The 25,145-nt window shown below is 43.5% G+C and overlaps 1 protein-coding gene across 1 annotated transcript in view; it reads right to left on the bottom strand.

The window, feature by feature from the left end:
* LOC136872197 (adenylate kinase isoenzyme 5) overlaps positions 1 to 25,145 on the bottom strand; it is a 327,365-nt gene that overhangs the window by 122,242 nt on the left and 179,978 nt on the right. Inside the window, exon 5 of the mRNA XM_068227364.1 lies at positions 20,009 to 20,191. Within this exon, the coding sequence (XP_068083465.1) occupies positions 20,009 to 20,191 (183 nt within the window). The remainder of the gene's footprint in view (positions 1 to 20,008; positions 20,192 to 25,145) is intronic.

Here is a 25,145-nt window from a genome sequence, read left to right as displayed (position 1 = left end):
AACCTTCCTCACACGGGAATTAGGAATACTGGACGGGAAAAATTTATATGTTTTCAATTTTTACGGCACCTTGTCTTCCTTTTTCCGATAACTTCATTTCTTGAAGTGTCCGACCTCTTCCAATTTCCTTCTGATTAATATTAATAGAGGATGATTGCCCAGTTGCACTTCCTATTAAAACAATAGTTACCACTATCACATGTCTTTCTGTGTGTCTGTTAGGTCATCAGCCCAGAGGCTGGTTGGATCATCAAATAGCACCAGCAAAGGTTATGCAGTTATAGAAAACCCACATAAACTTTTGGAAGCAACAAAATGAGGAGTGAGTTAGTTTGCCATTGCTTTCCTCGCTGGGCCATACAGTGCTATTTTAGCACGGCTGACCCTATGAGCAACACCCTTTATAACACTCAGACGCACTTTTCGTGCCTCGAATGCCATTACTCAGCACTACTCATACCCCACAGATTCCATATTGTCAAAGTCATGGATGAGGCTGGGACATTGGTGGAAGCTATATTTTGTTCTGGGCTGTGCCAAAAGATGGTTGTAAAAGTACTGTATCCGTCAAGAAATTACAGCAGGTAGCATGTCTTTCTATGGCGTTTTAAAAAAGGTTCCTAGGAGGAAACCATAATTTAATTTTGTCGACTGCTAATATTAAATTATTCAAGCTCTTTTAACAATAGTGTCAGCCCCGCGGTGTAGGCCTGCCTCTTATCCGAACGATACGGACTAGATTCCCGGCCACGTTAGGGATTTTTATCTGGATCTGAGGGCTGGTTCGATGTCCACTTAGCTTACGTGATTACAATAATTGAGGAGCTATCTGATGGTCAGATGGGCTTCCCCCGGTCTAGAAAGCCAAGAATAACGGTCGAGAGGATTCGTCGTGCTGACCACACCTTCAGGGCTGTTGCGCTATGGGGTTTAGATTTAATAATAGTTGTTTGATTCTTATATCGGAACTTAACATGTACGTCATAAATCCACTGATCCATTCACTGCAAGCATATCTTCGCTCTCCTCATAAAAGTCACACTCATCACAATTCCCTTAAAGATCTAAGATATCTGCTGCCGTGCTGTCTTTATACCTAGGTGAAACCGTGCTTGAAGACCGAAGATAGTGTTGTCAAAACAAAACACAAACACCGAATTCTCATAAAATTTACGGTATAGGATTATTAATTAATTTATAAAGTCTACAGTAGAGAAAGACTTTAACTATAGTAGACTCTGCAAGTAAATTATTGATAAAATGTCTAACTAACCAACAAAAATAAATATCAATACATTTACAAATAGGCTACATTAAAAACAAGATACGCAGTATATCATAATTATAACAGCATTACAATACTGTCTAATGATGAATTGTTGTCAATATCTAATTTCACGTTGTCCAGCATAATAATTTCAACGACGCTGATAATAATGTGATGCAGAGAAAATGTAATGGTATATTAGAGGAGTCTTTTTGACATCATAATATAGAACTGAAATTATAAATAATATATGTTACGTGAACGAACTGGATCCACGAAATGTCACTGTAATATTTGTCCGAAATGGAAAATAATAATTGCTTTTACTCAAATAAAGTGTAAAATCTGCGGTAAATTAAGAAATAGCACGAAATATTTTACTTGTAGTGAATAATATGGATACATACTTTACTACCTTACAACTATTTTTTCTGTTACGTTGCAGCGCTTCCGTATGCGTTTTGTTTGTCTAACACTTTTATGTGTGATGCCTTTGCTCACTAAAGTTGTTTGAATTAAGTAGGTGTCGTTTTATTCATGTTGCTCATTCGTTTTGCGCCCTATCTCATTCATTAAGTGATATATTTATGTGTCAAGGGATCATGCTATTTTGCTGTTTGAAATGCCCCCGCTAGTCATATGGATAAAGGTAATGAGAATTCACAGACATAGCACTCCCATTCGTTGGTGCCAGCCCTGGACGTTAAGAAAGAAACAGAAGACAGCACAAGCAGCGGAATGTAACATACAGGAGTCTTGTCTACGTGTAGGCCTACATATTTCTCTAGATATTTTTCTAGTAACGACAGCATTTCTTAATTTACCGCAGATTTTACACTTTATTTGAGTAAAAGAAATTATTATCTTCCATTTGGGACAAATATTACAGTGACATTTCGTGGTTCCGTTTCGTTCACAAAATCAACAATATATAATGGAATTTACTTATTCAAAGACGGAAACTTGAAATAATTCAACTGAAAATCGTTGAATATTCGCTGTAATATCAAATTATTTAATTTTTCCCACATTCTCGCTAGTGGTAATAAAGGCGTGTGCTGTCCGGAGGGGCCTGGTGCAGGTCTTTCGGGTTGACGCCGCATAGGCGACCTGGTCGTCTGTGAGGATTGGACCCTATCTAGGATGATTCCCAATTTTTAAGACAACACACACATGCACATACACACCCAGCCCGAGAGCTATCGGAATTAACCAATTAAGGTTATAATCCACTTCCCTGCCGTGAATCGAACTCGGGACCCCGTGGATCAAACGCCAGCACGGAGCCATCGAGCCGAACTCACTAGTGGTGACTTGTTGTGATATAATATGTTAACTCGTATAAAACAGAATGTTTGCTTTATCAATAAATTAGACCTTTTGACTTTTAAGTTTATCTGTTTCAAAATAGCGGTGTTAGTTTTTGTGCCATTTATAGTTTTATATAGATAAATGTGTTAAGATACTTCTCTACGCCTTTTAAAAGACACATAATGAAATTTCATTGACAGGTTTATGTTCGATGTTCTATCTTTATATGACGAGCGATTGTACTGCTTGAATCAACTCGACTGTCGTCTTAATAATAATGTTATTGTTCTTACGTCTCACTAACTATTTCTACGCTTTTCACTGTCGTCTTCACAGGGCATTGTCAGAAGATAAGACCTTGTGCTGCAGAATAAAACTGCAGCGTCAGACTAATCTCGAGACAGCACATGTCACTGAAAAATGTACACTCACAAAAATAGGGACGGTGCTCATTTTAAATATGTTTTTCTAACTTTGAGAGAAATTCCGATCTGAAAAAAAATAATGTAATGAGTTAGCAATGCGGGGAGCTCTTATTTTGGAGTTGGTGCGTTGGAAATGCTAGTCACAATTTCTCATTATGGTTTTCCGTGGTTTCCCATTCTCAAACCACACAAATGCCAGGGCTTTACCTTAATTAAGTCGATAGCCACTTCCTTCTCAGTCTAAGTCCTTTCCTCTCCCTCTGTAGTTGCAGTTCTTTATACGTTACTGCGACGTTGAAAAGCAAGAGGAAAAAAATACGTCATGAGAGGTTAAAAATCTGGCTATTTTGCGCCTTAATGACAGTTACTACCACTACTATGCTTTATAGCATTATGTTAATAGAACTGTTAATCACAACAGACTTTTCACGAACTGACAGCATCATGCACGCAGTTCACTTAACATAAGTACTAACAATTTCTCCCTTGCCTTCAAAATTTCTTGGTGCAAGATGCATCTATGAAAGATTCTTCTTAGCTGGTACGACTGGTATCGAGAGGGAACCTTTATGGAGGCAGAAAACAGCTGGAAATCGCATTTAACCGGTCAGAAATTCAGCGTTTTTACTTCGAGCTGGCACAAAACAATCTTCCACACAAACTTGAAGATGGATTTGGTCCATCTGAATACCAAACGGAAGCCGATCGACTGTACAATCGTGCCATGCGGGGTGCATATCAGGCGGGGGTTAACTAAGCACACAGAACGGACGAGGAGATGAGCGAGCATCCACGACCTGCTGCGCCCTCCTGCTGCGCTGTTACCTCACATCGCTCCTGAGGCACGACTTCTATAAGGAGGTATTGACTTATCGTATTTATTGACTAGGTATTGAATACCTTTCGATTTAATAAGATGATATACATGTCCACTTAGAACAAGGGAGAAGTTTTTTAATGTCTTATGTGCGAAATTAAAATGGTTTCCCTGAAATACTGAACAAGGTAGTATGCAACGGCAAGAGGTGGTAAAAAAAAGTTTTCTGTGACCGTGTGCACTTGCGCAGATTTTTTTCCTTCTGGCAGTCAAGGAAATCAATATGGAAACCTATAACTTGTCTTTCAGTCTTTGACCGGGTCAGGGATGTAATGAATGAAACATATATAGGCTATTATTACAATGGGGTCGCCACTCCCAAAGTGATTTATTAATGACTGATAAATGCTATTAAATGATAATGGAGAGTGTTGCTGGAATGAAAGATGACAGGGAAAACCGGAGTTCCCGGAGAAAATCCTGCCCCGCCTCCAATTTGTCCAGTACAAATCTCGCACGGAGTGACCGGGATTTGAACCACGGTATCCAGCGGTGAAAGGCCAACGCGTTGCCGTCTGAGCCATGGAGGCTCTCGAGGAAATCAGTTCCGAAAGAAATGCGTATCTCTCTTTAGAGTTATATTAGTTAAAGAATTTAAAATGTTTATATAATCGCATTTCTTTCACAATTAATAAGCACCAATTATGGCATATAATACCATTAATAAACCATCCTCAAACAAGGAGAGATTTGGAAGCCTTCCTGTGTTACAATATCCACTCATACTGTGTATTAATTTATTTTATATTCTTACTGATACAATAGACACATTATTCCCGAAATTTATATTAATGACCAAGCGAATTGCATGCACGTTGCAGACTCTGTAGCTGTAAGTTTGAATTCGAGAGATGGCAGGTTTGAACCTCACTATCAGCAGTCCTGAAGTTGATGTTCTGTGGTTTCTCCAACATCATGCAAATGCTGGGGCTGTATATTAATACGTAGTACAGTCATTAAATTCGTGGACTGGCTGCCTAGTGTCTCTGTGTTGTACTGCAGCGGGTAAGTTGCGCCAAAGAATTGTGCCGTGACAGTTCTTCGCTAGTCCCAGCAAGAGAGAGTTGGGTGCTTACAGTGTAAGCAGAACTCTGGTCTCTGTTCTGAAGGGCAGTTGAATGGTGAGCGGGAGAACTTGAGAATGTCGTAGTTTGAGCAACGGGAAAATTTGAAGTTCTTCCAAAACTTAACCAAATTCGCTAACAAAACGTGTGACAGATGAAGCAGATCAACACGATGAGAAAAAGCCAGGAAAAGGCAGGCTAAAAAAAGAATTGGTGATGCTTCAACTGAGGTGCCAGTCGTCCGGCCCCATTGCTAAATGGTTAGTGTGCTGGCCTTCGCTTCAAGGGGCCCCGAGTTCGAATCCCGGCCGAGTTGGCGAATTTAAGCTTAATTGATTTTTGCCAATGGCTCGGGGACTGGGTATGTGCGTCGTTCTTAAATAGACAATAAAAGGAAATCTTTAATAATGAGAAAAATAAGAAAACTTCAAAAAAAGAGATTTAAAGAAGTCCACGGACATACTGACATTGGTACGTAAGTGTACGCAGGATTGCCGACACTGTAGGCTCCAATCCACGAATTTAATGACTGTAGCAGTAACCGCCACGGCTGCTTCCTTCCCAATCCTAGCTCCCTCCTGCCCCGTTGTCGCTGAAATCCTATGTCAGTTAGTTCGAAGATAAACAAGTATCAAAAAGGCAAATTATTTTATAATTAAATATAAGTGAAACACTTAAAAATTAAGACAACTAAGTATAAGATGTGCTGCGTTTAAGGCATACTTACTGCCAGTCAATTAAATTAAAGTAGCTAATTTATCAAGTTATGCATTCTAACGTTGCTTTCTACTTGAATTTTATAGCTCTTCCACGTCTTGCAATTATTTCCCGCCCCATATTTTTCCAAAGGAACTATATAATTTCCTTGTTTCTCCTTACTTTAGTTTACCCCAACCTCTATCTTACTGCTTTTTTAAAATACAATTTGTTTTACGTTGCACCGACATAGATAGGTCTTATAGCGGCGATGGAATGGGAAAGGGCTAGGAGTGGAATTGAAGTGGCCGTGGCCTTAATTAAGGTCCAACCCTAGCATTTGCCTGGTGTGAAAATGGGAAACCACGAAATATTATCATCAGGGCTGCCGACAGTGGGGTTCGAACCCACTATCTCCTGGACGCAAGCTCACAACTACGCGCCCTCACAACTACGCGCCCCTAAGCACACGGTCAACTCATCAAGATTTCTTCTTCTTCTTCTTCATAATTTAATGGGCAACTCGCATGGTCCTACTGCTTTAGTTCAATATTCAACCTCATTACCGATCGAGCAGAGTGGCAGCACGTGTTAACGCGCTACGGATATGAAACAAGCTCTGCATTCGGGAGAAAAGTGGGTTCGAACCCCACCATCAGATGCTTTGAGAATGGTTTTCTTTGGTTTCCCATTTTCACTTCCAGGAAAATGCCGGGGCAGTTCCTATTCATAGATCATAGCCGATTCCTTCCATTTCCTTAACCAATTTCATTCAGGATCATTAATTTCATCTTCACTGATCCTCCGTGGCTCAGGCGGCAGCGCGCCGGCCTCACACTGCTGGTTTCCTTGGATCAAATCCCGGTCACTCCACGTGAGATTTGTGCTTGAAAAGAGGCAGGACAGATTGTTCTCCCGGTACTCCGGTTTTCCCTATCATATTTAATTCCAGCAACACACTCCAATACCATTTCACTTCAACACTCAGTCAATCATTGCCCCAGAGGAGTGAGACAGACTTCGGCATCCGGCACAGTTTCTATCCTCGCCGCTAGACGGAGCTTCATTCATTCCGTTCCTGACTCGGTCGAATGCCTGGAAGCAGGCTGTGGATTATTTACTCATTTCATCGTCATTAGATCCTCAGCCGAGAATGGCTTCAGAAATGTCACCAGGCCGAAAAAAGGATGCCATATAAATTCATCTCGACTCGTCCCCAACCCCGCATCATATACATTTTCTCCCTTGCGTATTCATTTTTTTTCTGTCTTTATAGGTTTATTCGCTCGATAAATTTAGTGAAATATATATAATTACATTATTTTCAATGTAATATCCTTTATGGTGGAATCGGATAAAATATTAATGAACTAAGATATGAAACTAACTGTTACTTTTCTAGAAACAGCGCGCATCAGCAAGAGTAAAGATTAGAGAATTTCATCAATATATTGACACACTTCTATGTACGTTGAGTACTCAGCTCGAAGGCTGGTTGAAATTTCAACAGCTCCGCCATCACCTGTCACAGGTGCCTTAGACGTCAGTGGAAAGTCATACATGGGAAATGAGGAATGAGGTAGTTTTGGGTTGCTTTCCGCGCCGAGCCAGAAACTGCTATTAAATGTCAGTCTAACAATCCAACTGAAATGTACGCACCAACCGACCCTACAACCGACATTTTCACAAAATGCATAGCAAGGAGTGACTCCATAAGGAATGGCATTACTAACATGGCTCATACCTCAGTCATTTTCATATTGTCAAAGCCAAGGATGATAATGAAACAAGTCAATAAAAGTAAGAAATTCGCTCTTGCCTGTGCCAGCCCGAATGTCCACCTATTTTTAAATTTGACTCTTTCTTACAATTGGCTGAAACAGATAGGTCTTATGGCAACGATAAGATAGAAAAGGGCTAGGAGTGGGAAGGAAGCGGCCGTAGCCTTAATTAAGGTACAGCCCCATAATTTTTCTGGTGTAAGAATGGGAAACCAAGGAAAAACATTTTCAGGGCTACCGACAGTGGTGTTCGAACCTACTAACTCCCAAATGCAAGCTCACAGCTGCTCGCCCCTAACCGCACGGCCTACTCGTCGGGTTGTAAATTTGATTTGGAAGGAATATCGATTAACAAAACTATCAAAGATATCTCATCCCAACGAAAACAGTAGTTACGGATCAAGCGTAGCATTTTATTTACCTCAGGGGTTAAATTCCGAGCTTGAATCAATACAAACGTCATTCTCATGGCATTAAATTAATTCTGCGTACAGGCTTTATATGTACAAGTACGAACTTGGTAAACAAAGTCTTTCTCTTTTCTCCTTTATCCTGGCTGGCGGAAGAGAATCTATACTTCAATAACATAGAAGGATCAGGTAGGGAAAAAAAATGGAAATATCAAATATAACGTCTGATGCCAAGTATATTATGGCAAGGTATCGACCAAAGAAAGACACGGGCAAGGAAGGGCGTGAAGGCCATGCATGCTCTAATACCGTCGGGGACGGAAAGGAACAAGAGTTGACCAAGGGTGGTTGAATAGGATCGATGAAAATAAGCAGCCTGGCACAAGTAAGTGAAGTAATTCCAGGACTCAGCTAAGGGCTCCGTGGTTGCCAACCCAAGTTAAGAGCCTCTGTAGCCCTTTTAGTCACCTTTAACGACAGGAAGGGGATACCGTGAGTGTTATTCTACCCCCCCCCCACATAGGGGTGAAAGCAACTTTTGCAAAAAATATTATTATCTTATGGCACTACACAAATATTATATAAGAATATTAAACATAATTAGGTCCGCATAATACTTAGATAGTTACCAAAACGATTATAGAACCCTGAGAGAATCAATCATTCAAAGGCGAATTTCACAAAATATTGTCCAGATTGTCCCGCCTGTATGGCCTGCACTGAAACTGTCATGAATTCTTCCAGAAGTCAACAAGGAGCCAAGTCTTCTATCACTGGGATGCCGGTATTATTCAGCTCATTTCTCTACTTGGCGACGCGGTTTGTTTCCTGTGATCCCTCGAGGATCCGTGTTCAACACACGAAACTCTTCCTAGACTGATACCGTCGTGTCGCAGGGGATGGCACTCGCAGTAACACAAAACCAATGGCGTTCACACATAAGGGCACCACTCGCAGTAACACAAACCCATGGCGTTCACACATAAGGGCACTACTTGCAGTAACACAAACCCATGGCGTTCACACATAAGGGCACTACTTGCAGTAACACAAACCCATGGTAGTTCACACACAATGGCACCACTCGCAGTAACACAAACCCATGGCGTTCACACATAAGGGCACTACTTGCAGTAACACAAACCCATGGCGTTCACACATAAGGGCACTACTTGCAGTAACACAAACCCATGGTAGTTCACACACAATGGCACCACTCGCAGTAACACAAACCCATGGCGTTCACACATAAGGACACTACTTGCAGTAACACAAACCCATGGCGTTCACACATAAGGGCACCACTTGCAGTAACACAAACCCATGGCGTTCACACATAAGGGCACTACTTGCAGTAACACAAACCCATGGCGTTCACACATAAGGGCACCACTCGCAGTAACACAAACCCATGGCGTTCACACATAAGGGCACCACTCGCAGTAACACAAACCCATGGTAGTTCACACACAATGGCACCACTCGCAGTAACACAAACCCATGGCGTTCACACATAAGGACACTACTTGCAGTAACACAAACCCATGGCGTTCACACATAAGGGCACCACTTGCAGTAACACAAACCCATGGCGTTCACACATAAGGGCACTACTTGCAGTAACACAAACCCATGGCGTTCACACATAAGGGCACCACTTGCAGTAACACAAACCCATGGCGTTCACACATAAGGGCACCACTCACAAGCAACGCAAGCCCATGGTGCTCCTCACCGAGGTGTACTAATCACGGGCGCCGGTCTTCCCGTGGTGTTCCCCACTTGGTGGAACCAACCATAGGCAATGCAAACCCACGGTGCATCACACATTATGGTAACGCCGCAGGCAACACAATCCCAGGTGTTATTCACATAATAATACTACTCTGGCAACGCAGACCAATGGTTTTCCTCAAATAGTGGCACTAATCACGGGCGCCGCTATTCCCGTGATGTTTCTCACATAGTAGTACTAACTGCAGGCAACGTAGACCCACGGTGTTGCACATAAAGTGGTACTACCCATTGGTAACGCAGACCATACTGAACACAGTGGAACGGACCAGTGAAATACACATGACGACCTCTTTCAAAACAACACTCAGACCCATAATGTTCCGCACAGAATGGTACTGATCCTATATAACGTAGACCCCCGCAAAGTTGTACTAGTCTCAATCAACGTCGACCCTTGCTGTTCCCCGCGTGATGGTACGAATCAAAAGTGGTTTCATGGTTCTAATTCAATCATCCCTTGGTCGCCCCTTTTAGTCGTCTCTTACGACCGGCAGGGGATACCGTGTGTGTATTCTTCATCTGCGTCCCCTACCTACTGGGGGTAGAGAGAGGGAAAAAGAAAGGATCCGTCACTACGAAAAATGAAGTACCAGACAGAGAAAGGCAAGGGCCACGAAGGGCGTGAAAATGAAAAACTATCTAGACCTCGAATGCTCTAATACTGTCGGGGTCGGAAAAGAACAAGAGTTGACCAACGGAGGTCGGACAGGATAGATGAGAGTGAGGAGCCTGGCACAAGTAAGTGGGTGGAATGCCAGGACTCATCTAAAGGCCCCGTGGTCGCTAACCTACGTTCCCAAGTTGAGAGCCCCTTTTAGTCGCCTCTTACGACAGACATGGTATACCGTGTGTGTTTTCTTCATCTGCGTCCCCGACCCACAAGGGGTAAGGAAAAGATGGGCTAAAGCCGGAACAAGTCATTGGACAATGCTTAACGTTTCTTCAGACAGCTAATGAATGGTCTTATGAGACACGTGGTGTTGGAATTTTGTCCCCGGAAGCCATCAAACTCAGCAGGTATTAAAGTCATCTTGGAAACAGAAGGACAACTAACAGAGTACACCACTGCGGACGGAAATCTTCCCAAAATAGCTTTTAGGTGAGTTACTGTTTAAATCAACAGCAGTATTGTGGAAGGATGGAAGTAATTTAATATTCCTTGTATAAGACTGGAACATGACAAAGTGTCCCTGGTAGCCTCCAGTAGCTCATTTGCGTCACGTCATTTGTGGGATGAGAAGGGAGAGAGGGGGGAGGGGAGCAAGGTCTGTTTGTTCAGGGAATATCCGGCGCTCATCTTGCCTGCAGATCGATTCCTCGTGACACCTTATGTGTGGGAGGCAATACGTCAACCGCACACTGGGCGTTCAACGCATACGACCCCTGCAGGGGGTCAGAATAGAGGTCATGAACGTGCAGTTCATATTGCTGTAAACATTTACATGTTGTTAAATACATAGGACATGGGGTACCGCATTCAGCAGATCCGAGTGGTTCATGTGTCTATGTATTTGTAGTTAACTGGGTCTTTATGTATGGTAAGTTCGACCTGTTGCTAGTGGCTGTAGAGTACATCCACAAACTTCTTCTTCTAATTCTTATTCTTCTGCTGCTCCTCCCACACCTGTGGTTTCGCGGGTGCGAACTGTGTAGCACATGTTAACTTGGCACTGTTTTGCGGCCGGATGCCTTTCCTGACGCCAATCATACATGGAAGGATGTAATCACTATTGCGTGTTTCTGTGGTGGTTGGTGGTGTAGTGTGTTGTCTGAATATGAAGAGGAAAGTGTTGGAACACACACAAACACCCAGTCCCTGAGCCAGAAGAAACAATCAAACACGATTAAAATCCCCTACTCGGCCGGAATCGAACCCGGGAACCTATGAACTGAAGGCCAGTACGCTGACCATTCAGCCAACGAGTCGGACTTTACGTATGGTAAGTTCAACCTGTTCTTAGAGGCGGTAGAATACATCAACAATATACTTTACTTATCGTAAGAGGCGACTGAAAGGGGAACCAGGGGACCACTGTTCCGCTTGCTATGTCTTGCATTGCTTCTACGTATTTTTACCAGGCTCCTCGCTTTCGTGTTACCGTCCGACCTGCCTTGATCAGTGATTATTCTCTTCCGACCCCGACAGTACTAGGTTTGCGAAGCCTAGGGAGTCTTTAATTTTCACGCCCTTCGTGCCCTTTCCTTTCTTCCGCCGATATCTTTATCTTCAAAGGGGTCGGAATTCTTCCTTTTATCTTTCTGATTATTGTTAATGGACGATGGTGGCCCAGTTGTACGTCCTCTTAAAACAATAATCTACATCACCACTGCATAGTCGGATTCTCACATTACCTTCTAGTGCCCGGCTCCATGGCTAAATGGTCAGCGTGTTGGCCTTTGGTCACAGGGGTCCTGGGTTCGATTCCCGACAGGGTCGAGAAATTTAACCATAATTGGTTAATTTCGCTGACACCCGGGCTGGGTGTATGTGTCGTCTTCATCGTCATTTCATCCTCATTACGACGCGCAGGACGCCTACGGGTGTCAAATCAAAAGAACTTCATGTGGCGAGCCGAACTTGTCCTTGGACACTCCCGGCACTAAACGCTATACGCTATTTTTTATTAGATTCCAGTGGAAGTGAAAAATCACGAAATCTCGAGCAAAACGGTGTAGCTTTTAATTACAGTATATATGACTGTTGATAAATTGAGTATTCGTTACTTAATCAAATACTGTATTTCGGATACGAATCCAGCTATCCAAAAAATATTGTCATGGATCTATATCAAATTTGAAAACAATCCAACCGTTTTTACGACCGCTATAGAAACATCTACAATGCGGACATTAGACGAGTTGCCAGTTATTCCTTGTGCTGCTTCTGAGGGAGTGGATGATGCATTAGCCGCCTGACCCATACAGCTCACCCAGTGATGTCATTGTCTCAGGTAGTCTGCAACAGATCTTAAATTTGGAGGTCATATTGAACAGGAATTTGGGTTACATATTTCGAAATTCGTCAAATTTTCAATGTAAAACGTTATTCGCCTTATACAACTCATTAGTAAGACCGAAACTAGAATATGTTTCTGTTACCTGGAGTCCTTCAGATACTAAGTACATCATACTAATTATAGAGTACAAGATCAATTCTTTTTTTGTTTCTGCTAGTGCTTTACGTCGCACTGACACAGAAAGGTATTATGGTGACAATGCGATAGGAAAGAGCTAGGAATGAGAAGGAAGCATCCGTAGGCTTAATCAAGGTAGACCCCCAGCATTTGCCTGGTGTGAAAATGGGAAGCCACGGAAAACCACCTTCAGGGCTGCCGACAGTCGGGCTCGAACCCACTATCTTCCGAATGCAAGCTCACAGCTGCGCACCCCTAGCCGCATCTGGACACTTCAACGCATTCACAAAAGTAAATTTGTAAGGATACAGGTGCAGGTCCTTTTTGATAATATTTCGACACGACGATCTCTTAATTTCCACTGATACAGATAAAGGCGTTGAGATTTTTTCGGATTTCGTTTCAGGCTTTCCTTCACTCGAGTGATGTTTTCTGGTGTTCTAACTCTTTTCGGATAGTTATTGTTTTTATTCGCTGCAGAGCCCGTTTCACGCCACTTTGCCAATAAATTTTGCATTGCAGATGTTGCTGGGGGTTTTGTCAAAACACCTCCAGTCTTAAACTCTTTTGTGTTGCATTCAACTGGTCACTAAACACGTCTCCTCCTCTCACTCACACGTTATGGCACAGGGACGTACTCGGGACAGGGTATGCGGGAGATGCGCACGCGCTGACATGTGACAGTAACCGATTGGTGCATCGAAATCACGGTTTCCAGCATTTGGGCAGTTCATTAACAAGTGCCAGTTCCGCGTCAGTCTTGCAAATATTTTCCAGGCTAGTTTCATTTTGCTCACCCTGTATATTCCTCGCGTCAAAAAGTTTTTGCATAATATTTGTGTCACAATAAACAAACTTGAAACGTACAAATAGGAAGATACCAGAGAAATGTTTACAGATGTTCAGAGTGCAACGTTCTTACAAGTACAGAGACGGACGTTGAAGGAGAACAAGAAGATGATGAACAAGATGATGTCTTTGTACACACAGAGAATCGCCGACTATCAATCATGTTGTCACACTCGATTTAATATGACATGCAACACAACAGCAGCTTATCTAGGAGAACCATTCATCAAGAATGTTGCGCAAATGAAAGCTTCCGGCAATAATTACTTTAAGACATATGATGTTATCGTAGGCTCATCTAGAGGTTTGATAAGGGCGAACAAAAAGTTTCCGTTCTACGGCTGCACAGACCTGAATCGGAATGCCAATGAGGCATTGATGCACTCATCCCACCGACACACCAGGCTGAAGATCCCCGTGTAGCCTGCTGCGTGATGAAGTCCCTAACCGCCTGCTACACTTCACGCCCGAACAGGAAACTACGACCCTTCAAGGTCTTTTTGAGGGGACCGAAGGCGTGATAATCGCAAGGGGAGAGATCAGGACTATAGGGCGGGTGCTCAAGGTCTTTCATTTGTGATGGCGTAATGGATGAGGCTGGCTTCCCAGATCGATCGGCGTCTTGTGCCGAAACGCGACCGGCAAGGAACTTGGTGCACCATTCCACAACGGTGGTTTCCGACAGACATACTGCCCCACACACAGTCTTCATTCTCCGATGGATATCCACCGGTGTTTGTATTTTGACAGCCAAGAACGGAATAAGAGCACATTGGTCCTGTTTGGACGCATTTGGTAATACCATCGCCATAGTTCACGTGGCCGCATTTAACACACGCACCGCAGTAAGACACGACTGTCACACTAATCCCTTTGTCTACATGTCCGTCCCTACATGCCCGCATCGAAGTCGCGCTATGATGCTTGTCTGCTGCATGAACGCCCCCAAACGAAAACTTTTGGATCACGCCGTATATAACATCCCCATCTCTATGTGTATTCACTTATATATATGATCTTCTGTTCTTTTCATCCTCAGCCCCTATTTAAGACGCCTGCTTCGCATGTTGCGGGAAGGCGTTAACCCATTCGCATCATTTGACGATCTATGTTCGTACGCGGTGTTTTGATGCTCAGCTCTCAATGAAGCAATATATCGCTTATTTTTGTATATAAAATTCCTCTTAGAATATAAGTTGTCACAATGCACACTGTTAGTAACTAGAGGCACGTGTGTACCGTTGGTAAACAATCCCGTTTGTATTTGTGTGTGACACTGGGGTTGTTGAAGAACAGTTGAACAGCATTTAGTATTCATTATGAGACCGGCATCGCGATACGAGATTTTGTCAAACTTTTGGTTACAGGAAGAAAGCGCACAGTGGGAAGATGACACTACCTACCTTGAATCCATAGACAAACACTGGTTGCCATGGTTACAATGATGTCGGAAAATTGATGACGTTAATTCCCTATAGAGCCCCAGCCCAATACATGTGGCTTTTGCTCAGACGCTTCTTGGGAAGGATCAATTTCTACCGTCGGTTCCTTCCCTCGGCATCGCAGTACCAGGCTCCACTCCACGCAGTTTGCGTGGCTCTCAACCGGTGCCCTGGACACCAGAAATGAACGCATCTTTGCCGCCTGTAAAGAAAGCCTGGTGCAGTCGAAACATGTGCTATTAATGATTTTATAATGTTGCCGAAGCGAAGGCAAATAAAAGTATCGATTACGTAGCTAAAAATTTTTTGATTGTAAGAAAGCCTCGCTCAAGCAACCCTCCAAGCGCATCCCGATCCGCAAGCTCCATTGGGATTGTTCACAGATTCATCCAACAACGCTATTGGATCTAGCCTCCAGCAATACGTGGACGATTCCTGGCAGCCCCTATCCTTCTTCTCTGTATAAAAAAAAAACCTACAGTATCTCCGAAGCAAACCGAATGGGCAACCTACTACCGGGAGTTACTTGCAATTTATGAAGCAGTGCATTTTGGAATCTCAGCAGTTGACAATTTATACAGACTTACGCTTTCCAGTAACGTTACGACAAACTTCCGCAATTAAGGCTAAAATCAAACCCGTAGCCTCGTGAGCCAAAGACCAGCACGCTACCCATTTAGCCATGGTCGTTACATCGAGTTAAGTCTTGTATAAGTGCGGGCATACGGGCGTGGTCGTTTGCCAAAAGATGCAAAATACTTAAGATCCCATCTTAGAATATCGACTCCTCATCATAGAATATGCGATCATCCCGACCAGGGTTAACAATGCAGTTCTCTAGCTAACTGCAGCAACGATTTACTTCATTTTGGAACACCGACGGAAACCAATACAAATGAAATTACGAAACTTTCAGCAATATATGAAGATGGAGAGATGGACATATAAGCGTAATCAGAAGATATCAACAGGTTTCGGTTCATTCTTATATCAGTTTTAATTCATAGCTTCAACATTGTTTGAATATTGTAATTATTATTTCAGTGTAAGCTGCTAATGTGACAAGGACTGCTTACTGAACTGACAATATCTAAAATAAAGAAAACTGGACGAGTTGGCCATGCGGTTAGGGGCGCACAGCTGTGAGCGTTCAGCTGTGAGTGGGTTCGAACCCCATTGTCGGCAGCCCTGAAGATAGTTTTCCGTGGTTTTCCATTTTCACACCACGCAAATGCTGGGGCTGTACCTCAATTAAGGCCATGGCCGCTTCCTTCTCGCTCCTAGCTCTTTCCTATCCCATCGTCCCCATAAGACCTATCTGTGTCGGTGTGACGTAAAGCAAAGTGTAACATGTGATCAGTGCTTGTAATCTTTTTCGTTATCATAATGAATCAGGACGATGAATTTTAGACACTATATCTCATCAGTATTTTTGGATAAGGTACATGTTTATTGTAAAATGTTAATTTGGTAATAGTGAAAATAAAAAATAAAAACAAAAAAAGGATTAGAGCTCTAACCGACGTACAGGTAGTTCAAGGCCAAGATAGTGTTATGGTTGACTTTATTCTGGAACAAGTCTTACTAAACTGGTTTTTCACTTCACTGACATGAAACATTCCCATTTAAAGTGGGATTATTGCGTCAACAATATTCTTCTTCTTCTTAATCTGGTTATCTTCCAGGGTCGGCTTTTCCCTCGGACCCGGCGAGAAATCCCACCTCTACCGCTTCAAGGGCAGTGCCCTGGAGCTTCAGACTCTGGGTCGGGGGATACAACTGGGGAGGATGACCAGTACCTCGCCCAGGCGGCCTCACCTGCTATGCTGAACAGGGGCCTTACGGGGGATGGGAATATTGGAAGGGATAGACAATGAAGAGGGAAGGCAGCGGCCGTGGCCTTGAATTAGGTACCATCCCGGCATTTGCCTGGAGGAGAAGTGGGAAACCACGGAAAACTACTTCCAGGATGGCTGAGGTGGGAATCGAACCCGCTTCTACTCAGTTGACCTCCCGAAGCTGAGTGGACCCCGTTCCAGCCCTCGTATCACTTTTCAAATTTCGTGGCAGAGTCGGGAATCGAACCCGGCCCTCAGGGGGGCGGCAGCTAATCACACTAACCACTACACCACAGAGGCGGACGCGTCAACAATCTACTAGTTTTATTTAATTTTTACCAACATTGTTCATTTACGTAAATGTGAACCTCCATAACGGGCAGGTTACTTATTTTGGGATGTCAAAGCATATCTCTGTTCTTACAAGTTCACAGACGCAACAGGAGGTCGAATTATACTCGCGTATGTCATGAAATGTGTTGCCTGTGTGTTAGTGAAGTTATCGCCCATCAGGGAAGTTCGCAAGTAAAGTTACCTGCAGCTCGTTTGTAGATAAGTGGTGCTGTGTGCCAGGTAGTCTGACAGATGATATACAGGCCCGAGCGCAGAGCAAGGTGAGGAGGTTAAAGGAAAAGTACTGCTTCCGAGAGTGAATTACCAGAGCCTGCAATTATTTATCCCTTCTTTTTTTTTTCTATTAGTTTCACGTCGCACCGACTAAGACTGGTCTTATGGCACGATGCAGTAGGGCATGGCTAGGACTGATATTAAAGTGACCGTGATCTAAATTAAAGGCGGACACAATTCGGCTCAATGGTCAGCGCTCCAGCGCAGGCAGGTAAAAGATCAGAGTATGCGCTCTGACGGAAGGTAGTAGGTCTGCTTGCACGGCCCTCATTAGCAACTAGTGAAGGGGCGCGTACCTAAAGAGATTTTAACTGTTAGCAGTTTTATTGTGCCTAGTGTCTTGTTGTGTTCAGTGCATTAGATCAAGGTGAGGAAACAAAATAATTTAGTTTGTATACAAACGCCAAGTATAACTAACTACGTGTAATTATATTAATTTCATTAAGAGATGCGCAGGAAACAAAATTTATGTGATAACTAAATATTCCTTCATCAAGACTTTCCCAGAAAGGAGGATATGAAGAGGAGATCCTGTTGCCTGGCCACCTCGTCCACCTGATCTGATCCCACTTGATTTCTTTTTTGTGGAGTTATGAGAATGGTCCTCTCTTCGAGATGCTTGTAGGAATCCCCCTATGGGTGGGGGCAGTAGAATAACACCCGCGGTATCCACTGCCTGTCGTAAGAGGCGACTAAAAAGGGGCCCAGGGTCTCTTAACCTGGGAGCGTGGGTTGGCATCCACGAGGCTCTTAGCTGACTCCTGGCATTGTTTCCATACTTGTGCCATGTTCCCCAGTTTCATCTATCCTATCCCACCTCCCCTTGGTCAACTCTTATTCTTTTCCAACCCCGACGGTATTAGAGCATTCGAGGCCTAGGGAGTCTTTCATTTTCACGCCCTTCGTGACCCTTGTCTTCCTTTTGGCCGATACCTTCATTTTGGAATTGTGGGACACCTTCTAATATTTTCTCTCTGATTAGTGTTATATAGAGGATGGTTGCCTTGTTGTACTTTCTCTTAAAACAATAACCAGCACACCACCAACACCACCACCACCACCTGCTTGTAGGAACTGAAAAGGAACTCCTGGAAAGAATCTTCACTGGTTGTGACACTGCTAGAACAACTCCAGAGATGTTCGACCGGAGACGCCAGAACTTACTGTGACGTTATCGAAACTGGGGGGACGCTATTTTGAACAGCTGTAGTAGTGTGTGCGTGCAGTGCAATTAAATAAAGGTATTACATCTCCACACAATGAGTATTATTATTTTTTTAATGCTACGCTCATAAGTATCCCAGTATAAATTTGGTTTACACCTAGCGACTGAGACTTTTCACGGTCTGACTAAAGTGTTTTCGAGTAGCATGTCACAGCGTGTCAGAAACCTGAAAAATGGCAAACATTTTTTTTTACGTCGCACCGACATAGACAGGCCTTATGGCGACGATGGGAGAGGAAAGAGCTAGGAGTGGGAAGGAAGCGGCCGTGGCCTTAAGGTACAGCCCCAGCATGTGCATGGTGTGAAAATGGGAAACCACGGAAAACCATCTTCATGGCTGCCGACAGTGGGATTCGAACCTACTATCTCTCGAATGCTGGATACCGGCCATATGCCAGCTATCGAGCTCGGTATGAAAAATGCCAGAGAAGGCCAAACACTGTACTAAGGTAGAGTGAAGAAAGGACAAACTTCAGTTTAATAAAAACACACACCCAAATTGTAGTCTTTTAATTATTACTGTTTAATTGTGTTAGATATCGGAAGGAAAACGCCTATTTGCAGGTTGTGTGGTACAATAAACAATATTCTATGACTTTATTTTTGTATTGTCCGACTCGTTGGCTGAATGGTAAGCGTACTGGCCTTCGGTTCAGAGGTTCCCGGGTTCGATTCCCGGCCGGGTCGGGGACTTTAACCTTCACTGCTTAATTCCAATGGCTCGGGGGCTGGGTGTTTGTGCTGTCCCCAACATCCCTGCAACTCACACATCACAATAACACGCAGTTACCTACACATAGCAGACGACGTCCACCCTCATTGGAGGGTCTGCCTTACAAGGGCTGCACCCGGCTAGAAACAGCCACAAGAAATTATTATTATTATTATTATTATTGTATTACATCATTGATATTCCAAATTGTGTGTGGTGTTTATTTATTTATCTATTTATTAATCTAGCTTAATTAAACTATAAATTCATGATTTGAATATTGCATTTGGATTTTGAGGAAGGTTCTTGATAGAATTTACTCTTACAAATTAAACACCGAGGAACTATCTTGCCTCCAATAATATCGAAGTCGCTACCAAATAGAATCTATATTGTGTCCTTACAGAGTTTGCCGCCCCTCCCCCCCCCCCCCCCCTAGCAATTCAGTATAGTATTTCCAATGATTTGGTGTAATCAGTTCTGGCAACCGTTGACCACTATCCAGCGCTCCCGACTGAACACTAGCCTAGAGACTATGTTGAATGTGTCTTACCGCGTACAGCATGCCGCGCTGGTCGAAGTAGTCGGCCACAGGCATCACGTTCTTGTAGAAATTGTTCAGTTCCATTCGCGCCAGGCTGAGCACCACATGACCCAACTTGGCGCCGTAGTCTATCTGACGCTCCAGCACCTTCTGTCGCCAGCTCACCAGAATCACCCCGTTCACGATCCGGATCTGTGGAAGACAACTTTGTTAATTAATAACTAGACATCATATCGTATATCTCGGGATTTTACCACATGGAAGATGCAAAGTGCTAGGAATTTATATGTTTCATGAAGACTTCGCTCCAGAGAAACTCGACCGACGACGCCTGTTACTGTTCTGACAACGCCGAAAGGTTTAAATTAAATCAACCATTGTTCTGTTGATAAAATGATACTCTCGGTCGTCACCTGATGGCACACTATCCCTCTAATATATTCCAAAATCCATGTAGCCACTTTTTTCTCCAAGTCTAACGCGTTCTTGGTCATGAGTAATAAAATATAAAAGAACAAAGTCATCAGGCTAATAGAAGATGGGGGATGAGGAATAAAATAAAATCAGGCACAATGAATAGAAGACAGAAAGAAATAGAATCGAGATGAGGATGAGGAGAAAAGTATGTCTAAAATGAAGGGTGGAGGACGGAAAAGATGGAAAGAATATTAAAAAGATTAAAGTAGAGAGAAAAAGGAGTATGTAATGGGTTCAAATAGAAATGAATATGTGACATATTGGTTGCCAGCTATTAAATATCTCATCGCAAAAATCCTATATACATTGGCTGGGATTCGAACCACGCCAATCTTCGTGAGACGCCAGTAACTATACTACGCGGATATTATGCCTCCAAGTTTTTTTTAATTTCGTGTGGCTATTTCTAGCCGAGTGCAGCCCTTGTAAGGCAGACCTTCCGATGAGGGTGGGCGGCATCTGCCATGTGTAGTAACTGCGTGTTATTGTGGTGGAGGATAGTGTTATGTGTGGTGTGTGAGTTGCAGGGATATTGGGGACAGCGCAAACACCCAGCCCCCGGGCCAGTGGAATTAACCAATGAAGGTTAAAATCCCCGACCCGGCCGGGAATCGAACCCGGGACCCTCTGAACCGAAGGGCAGTACGCTGACCGTTCAGCCAACGAGTCGGACATGCCTCCAAGTGATGAAATGTTATCAACTGATGATGACGATAATGACTGTTAAAGGGGCCTAAGTGCTAGGTCATCGGTCCCTAATGGTACGAGGGGCAACGAAATGAAACGATAATTAAAACTACAAGTCCGCCTCTGTGGTGTAGCGGTTAGTGTGATTAGCTGCCACGCCCGGAGGCCCGGGTTCGATTCCCGGCTCTGCCACGAAATTTGAAAAGTGGTACGAGGGCTGAAACGGGGTCCACTCAGCCTCGGGAGATCAACTGAGTAGGGGTGGGTTCGATTCCCACCTCAACTATCCTGGAAGTGGTTTTCCGTGGTTTCCCACTTCTCCTCCAGGCAAATGCCGGGATGGTACCTAACTTAAGGCCACGGCCGCTTCCTTCCCTCTTCCCTGTCTATCCCTTCCAATCTTCCTATCGCCTACCAAGGCCCCTGTTCAGCATAGCAGGTGAGACAGCCTGGGCGAGGTACCGGTCATCCTCCCCAGTTGTATCACCGACCCAATGTCTCACGCTCCAGGACACTATCCTTGAGGCGGTAGACGTGGGATCCCTCGGTGAGTTCAGGGAAAAGCCAACCCTGGAGGGTAAATAGATTAAGAAGAAGAAAACTTCAAATTGTATCCACTGACTAAGATCTAAAACGAATGATGATGAAAAAATGACAATGAACCGAAAACAATTAGTGGATCCAATTCACAATGTCTTATTTTCTGCCCGAAGGGGTCTAAAATCCAGGTCACCGGCACTTCATAATTGTACTAATCACTCGTAATGCAGAACCATTGTGTTCTTCATATAGTGGTACTAATCACAGATAACGTAGACGCATGGTATGTGACACATACTGACACCACTCACAGGTAACACAGACCAATGGTGTTCCTCGCATAAGGGTGCCACTCACAAGCAACGCAGACGCGTGGTGTTCGTTACTTATTGTTAGTGGGACTAATCACGGACGCCGGTTCTCCTGTGCTGTTCCTCACATAGTGGTACTAATCATAGGCAATGTAGACCCACGGTGTATAACACATTATGATACCACCCACAGGTAACACAGATCCGTGGTGTTCCGGTGTTCTGCACATAAATCCACTACTCACAGACAACGCAGACCCATGATGCTCTTCATATAGAGGTACTACTCATAGGTAACGCAGACCCATTCTGTATACAGGGAAACCAACGCAATGCATTGCGGCACACGACAACTCCTCCCGCACGGACGCCAGTCCGTGATGCCACGCACCCTCTCCCTCGCCTCGGTGGAATGTACACGATGGTACTAACCACAGGTAACACCCAGACCCATGGTGTTCCTTACATAATGGTACTAATCGCAAGTAAGCTCATGGTTCTAATTCAATCATCCCTTGGTCGCCCCTTTTAATTACCTCTTACGACAGGCAGGAGATAGCGTGGATATTCTTCGTCTGCGTCCCCCCACTCACAGGAGTTGGTTCTCTACTAATGTTCCTTATCCCTTGGAGCTTGTTGAAAAACCCATGTATGCAGAAACACAAGAAACATTCCATACCTGATCGTTTAGGCTTTATTTTTTATTTTTCCTAGCTCTCCAAATTTTGTTTACTGATATGGCAACGAACACACATGGATCTGCGAACAATTCTTTTCAATTACACTTACTTCAGCTCCATTAGAAGCAATTTTTACCTTCTCGACGAACTGGATATCTTAAGGTGATGGACATTTCCACTCGTTGGCTGAATCGTCAGCGTACTGCCCTTCGGTTCAGATGTACCCCGGTTCGATTCCCCGCCAGGTCGGGGATTTTAATCGCTTTTGATTAGTTTTCTGCTCGGGGACTGGGTGTTTGTGTATGTCCTAACACTCTCCTCTTCATATTCACACAACACACCACACTACCAACCACCACAGACACGCAATAGTGATTACATCCCTCCATATATGGTTGGCGTCATGAAGGGAATCCGGCCGTAAAACAGGGCCAAATCCACATGTGCGACACAGTTCTCACCCGCGGCCCCACAGGTGTGGGAAAAGCGGTAGAAAAGAAGAAGAAGAAGAAGGGTGGTGGGCATTAGTCACAATTTTGATAATATGACAGGTTCCATACCACGCCCTCTCGTATGCGAGGTGAGTAATTATGCAGTATGTCATTAATAAATTGCTTCGTTCTGTTCAACAATACACATGCCGCGTTCGAAATGGGAGGTACATAACAACGACAATATCTATAATTCACCACTTATAGCAGAACAGTTAGAAATAAACTACTGTAACATGTTTTTAGAGCAGGTTGTATGGCTGTTGATAATGCATTCTATAAACCTCTCTGCTGGAATAGATTATGAACCTTCTCCTAGAATACTGAGTAACTAATAATTATCTTCAAGGTTGACTAACTCTGCCAACACAATTGATTCATCAAAGAAAGTATACAAGTTCTGTCCATTCATTTTAAACGAATTTAATCTGTGGAGGAAAATAGATAAAAGCAATTCTTGTGATATTCTCCCGTTTTTATTTACTTTATTTCCTTTAAGTGTTCGACGTAAGAAATCACACTACAGAAAACTATTGCATGGACAGTGTTCCATGAAATTTGAACACATCTATCTTCCATTCGGTATTCATCACAATGGCTACCGCTCTTAAATCCACTGATTCATCTGGATCCATAATATAGTTTAAACAGACACCATGAAATTATCGTAATATGAAAGCGCATTGCGACAAGATATTTTTGAATACAATCTATTTACATAAGGTTTTAGGGGGTCGGCTGTCTGTAATTTCGTTTGTTTTGACAATTTTTCAGATATTTTTCCGTTTTAGGTCAACTCAAGACCGAATCGGTGGTTTTTATTTTCCGTGTCTGTTTGTTTGTCTGTTTGTCCGTTTGTTCCACCATCACGACGAAACGGCTGGATAGATCTCAACCGAACTTCGATATGCATATCATTTTAAAATATTTGAATAGAAGGGGTGTTTATAGGAAAACCGTTCCTCCGTGGACCGTATAAGAAACGTCACTTCATTATAAACAACTTTCGTTATTTTCATAATTTACCTTACTCTTCAAATGACGGAGAAATTTACTATTTTCTGCGGATATCATGCTCTGCATTGAGTGACGGATAGATCGACAACAAACCTACAGGTTACCAGGGCAACGTCTCTGATTGCTTGCCAGCAGGGAAGTAACGTTTCGCTATTTTCCTCATTATTCCTTTAAATTCGTGCTTATTCCTTGGGTAGAAAGCAAGAAATGCGTCAATCGGCCATTCTTCGGGCTATTAGTGGATACGTAAGAATCCCGGTACGTAAATTTCTCCTCTGTCGCCACTTTCTTATATCCATAACTCACACCAGCATAATTTATTGAGGGACATTTGATTTTCCAGTACATTCACTTGGTATTTACATATTTGTCGTCATCCGGCTATCCTCAGTTATAATCCAAAAACACTAAACCCCATGGCGCAACACCCCCGCAGGACCATGGCCTACCAAGCGACTGTCCCTCCTCGCCGCACCTCCTAATCGCCGCTACTGCTTGTAGACACGCCAAAGGTGTAGAAAAGGAAATCTAATAACTTATTTATTTATACACGTGTAGACATTCCACTCGATGGAAGAGATGCATGTATGAAACAAAAACTAATACTGTTCGGTGAAGTACGTATGTAGAAGGCATACGTCTGTTTGGAGCTTCTGTTGCATTCCGACCAGATTGTCCAGATTAAGATAATGTCTGTCTATTCACCGCTGCTGATCACACTAGCTACTGCCGATATGCAGACAGCAAATATAGTGCGGCTGTAGCATACACCAGCCTAGAACTAAGCGGTCGAAAACGATGTTTACGAATGCAAGGGGTGCATTCGACCGGCAGCGCTGAGTAACATGCTGCGAGTGTGACTCTGTTTCTTATCTCTTCATATTCTGACGTAACCTGCCGGCTGGCAGTACTTCCCCTGTTAAAATCAGTTGGTAGACACCCC

The sequence above is a fragment of the Anabrus simplex genome, chromosome 4, assembly GCF_040414725.1.
Source record: "Anabrus simplex isolate iqAnaSimp1 chromosome 4, ASM4041472v1, whole genome shotgun sequence".
Classification (NCBI taxonomy): domain Eukaryota; kingdom Metazoa; phylum Arthropoda; class Insecta; order Orthoptera; family Tettigoniidae; genus Anabrus; species Anabrus simplex.
Note: the sequence above shows the minus strand (reverse complement) of the source record. Positions and strands in the feature narration are given on the sequence as shown.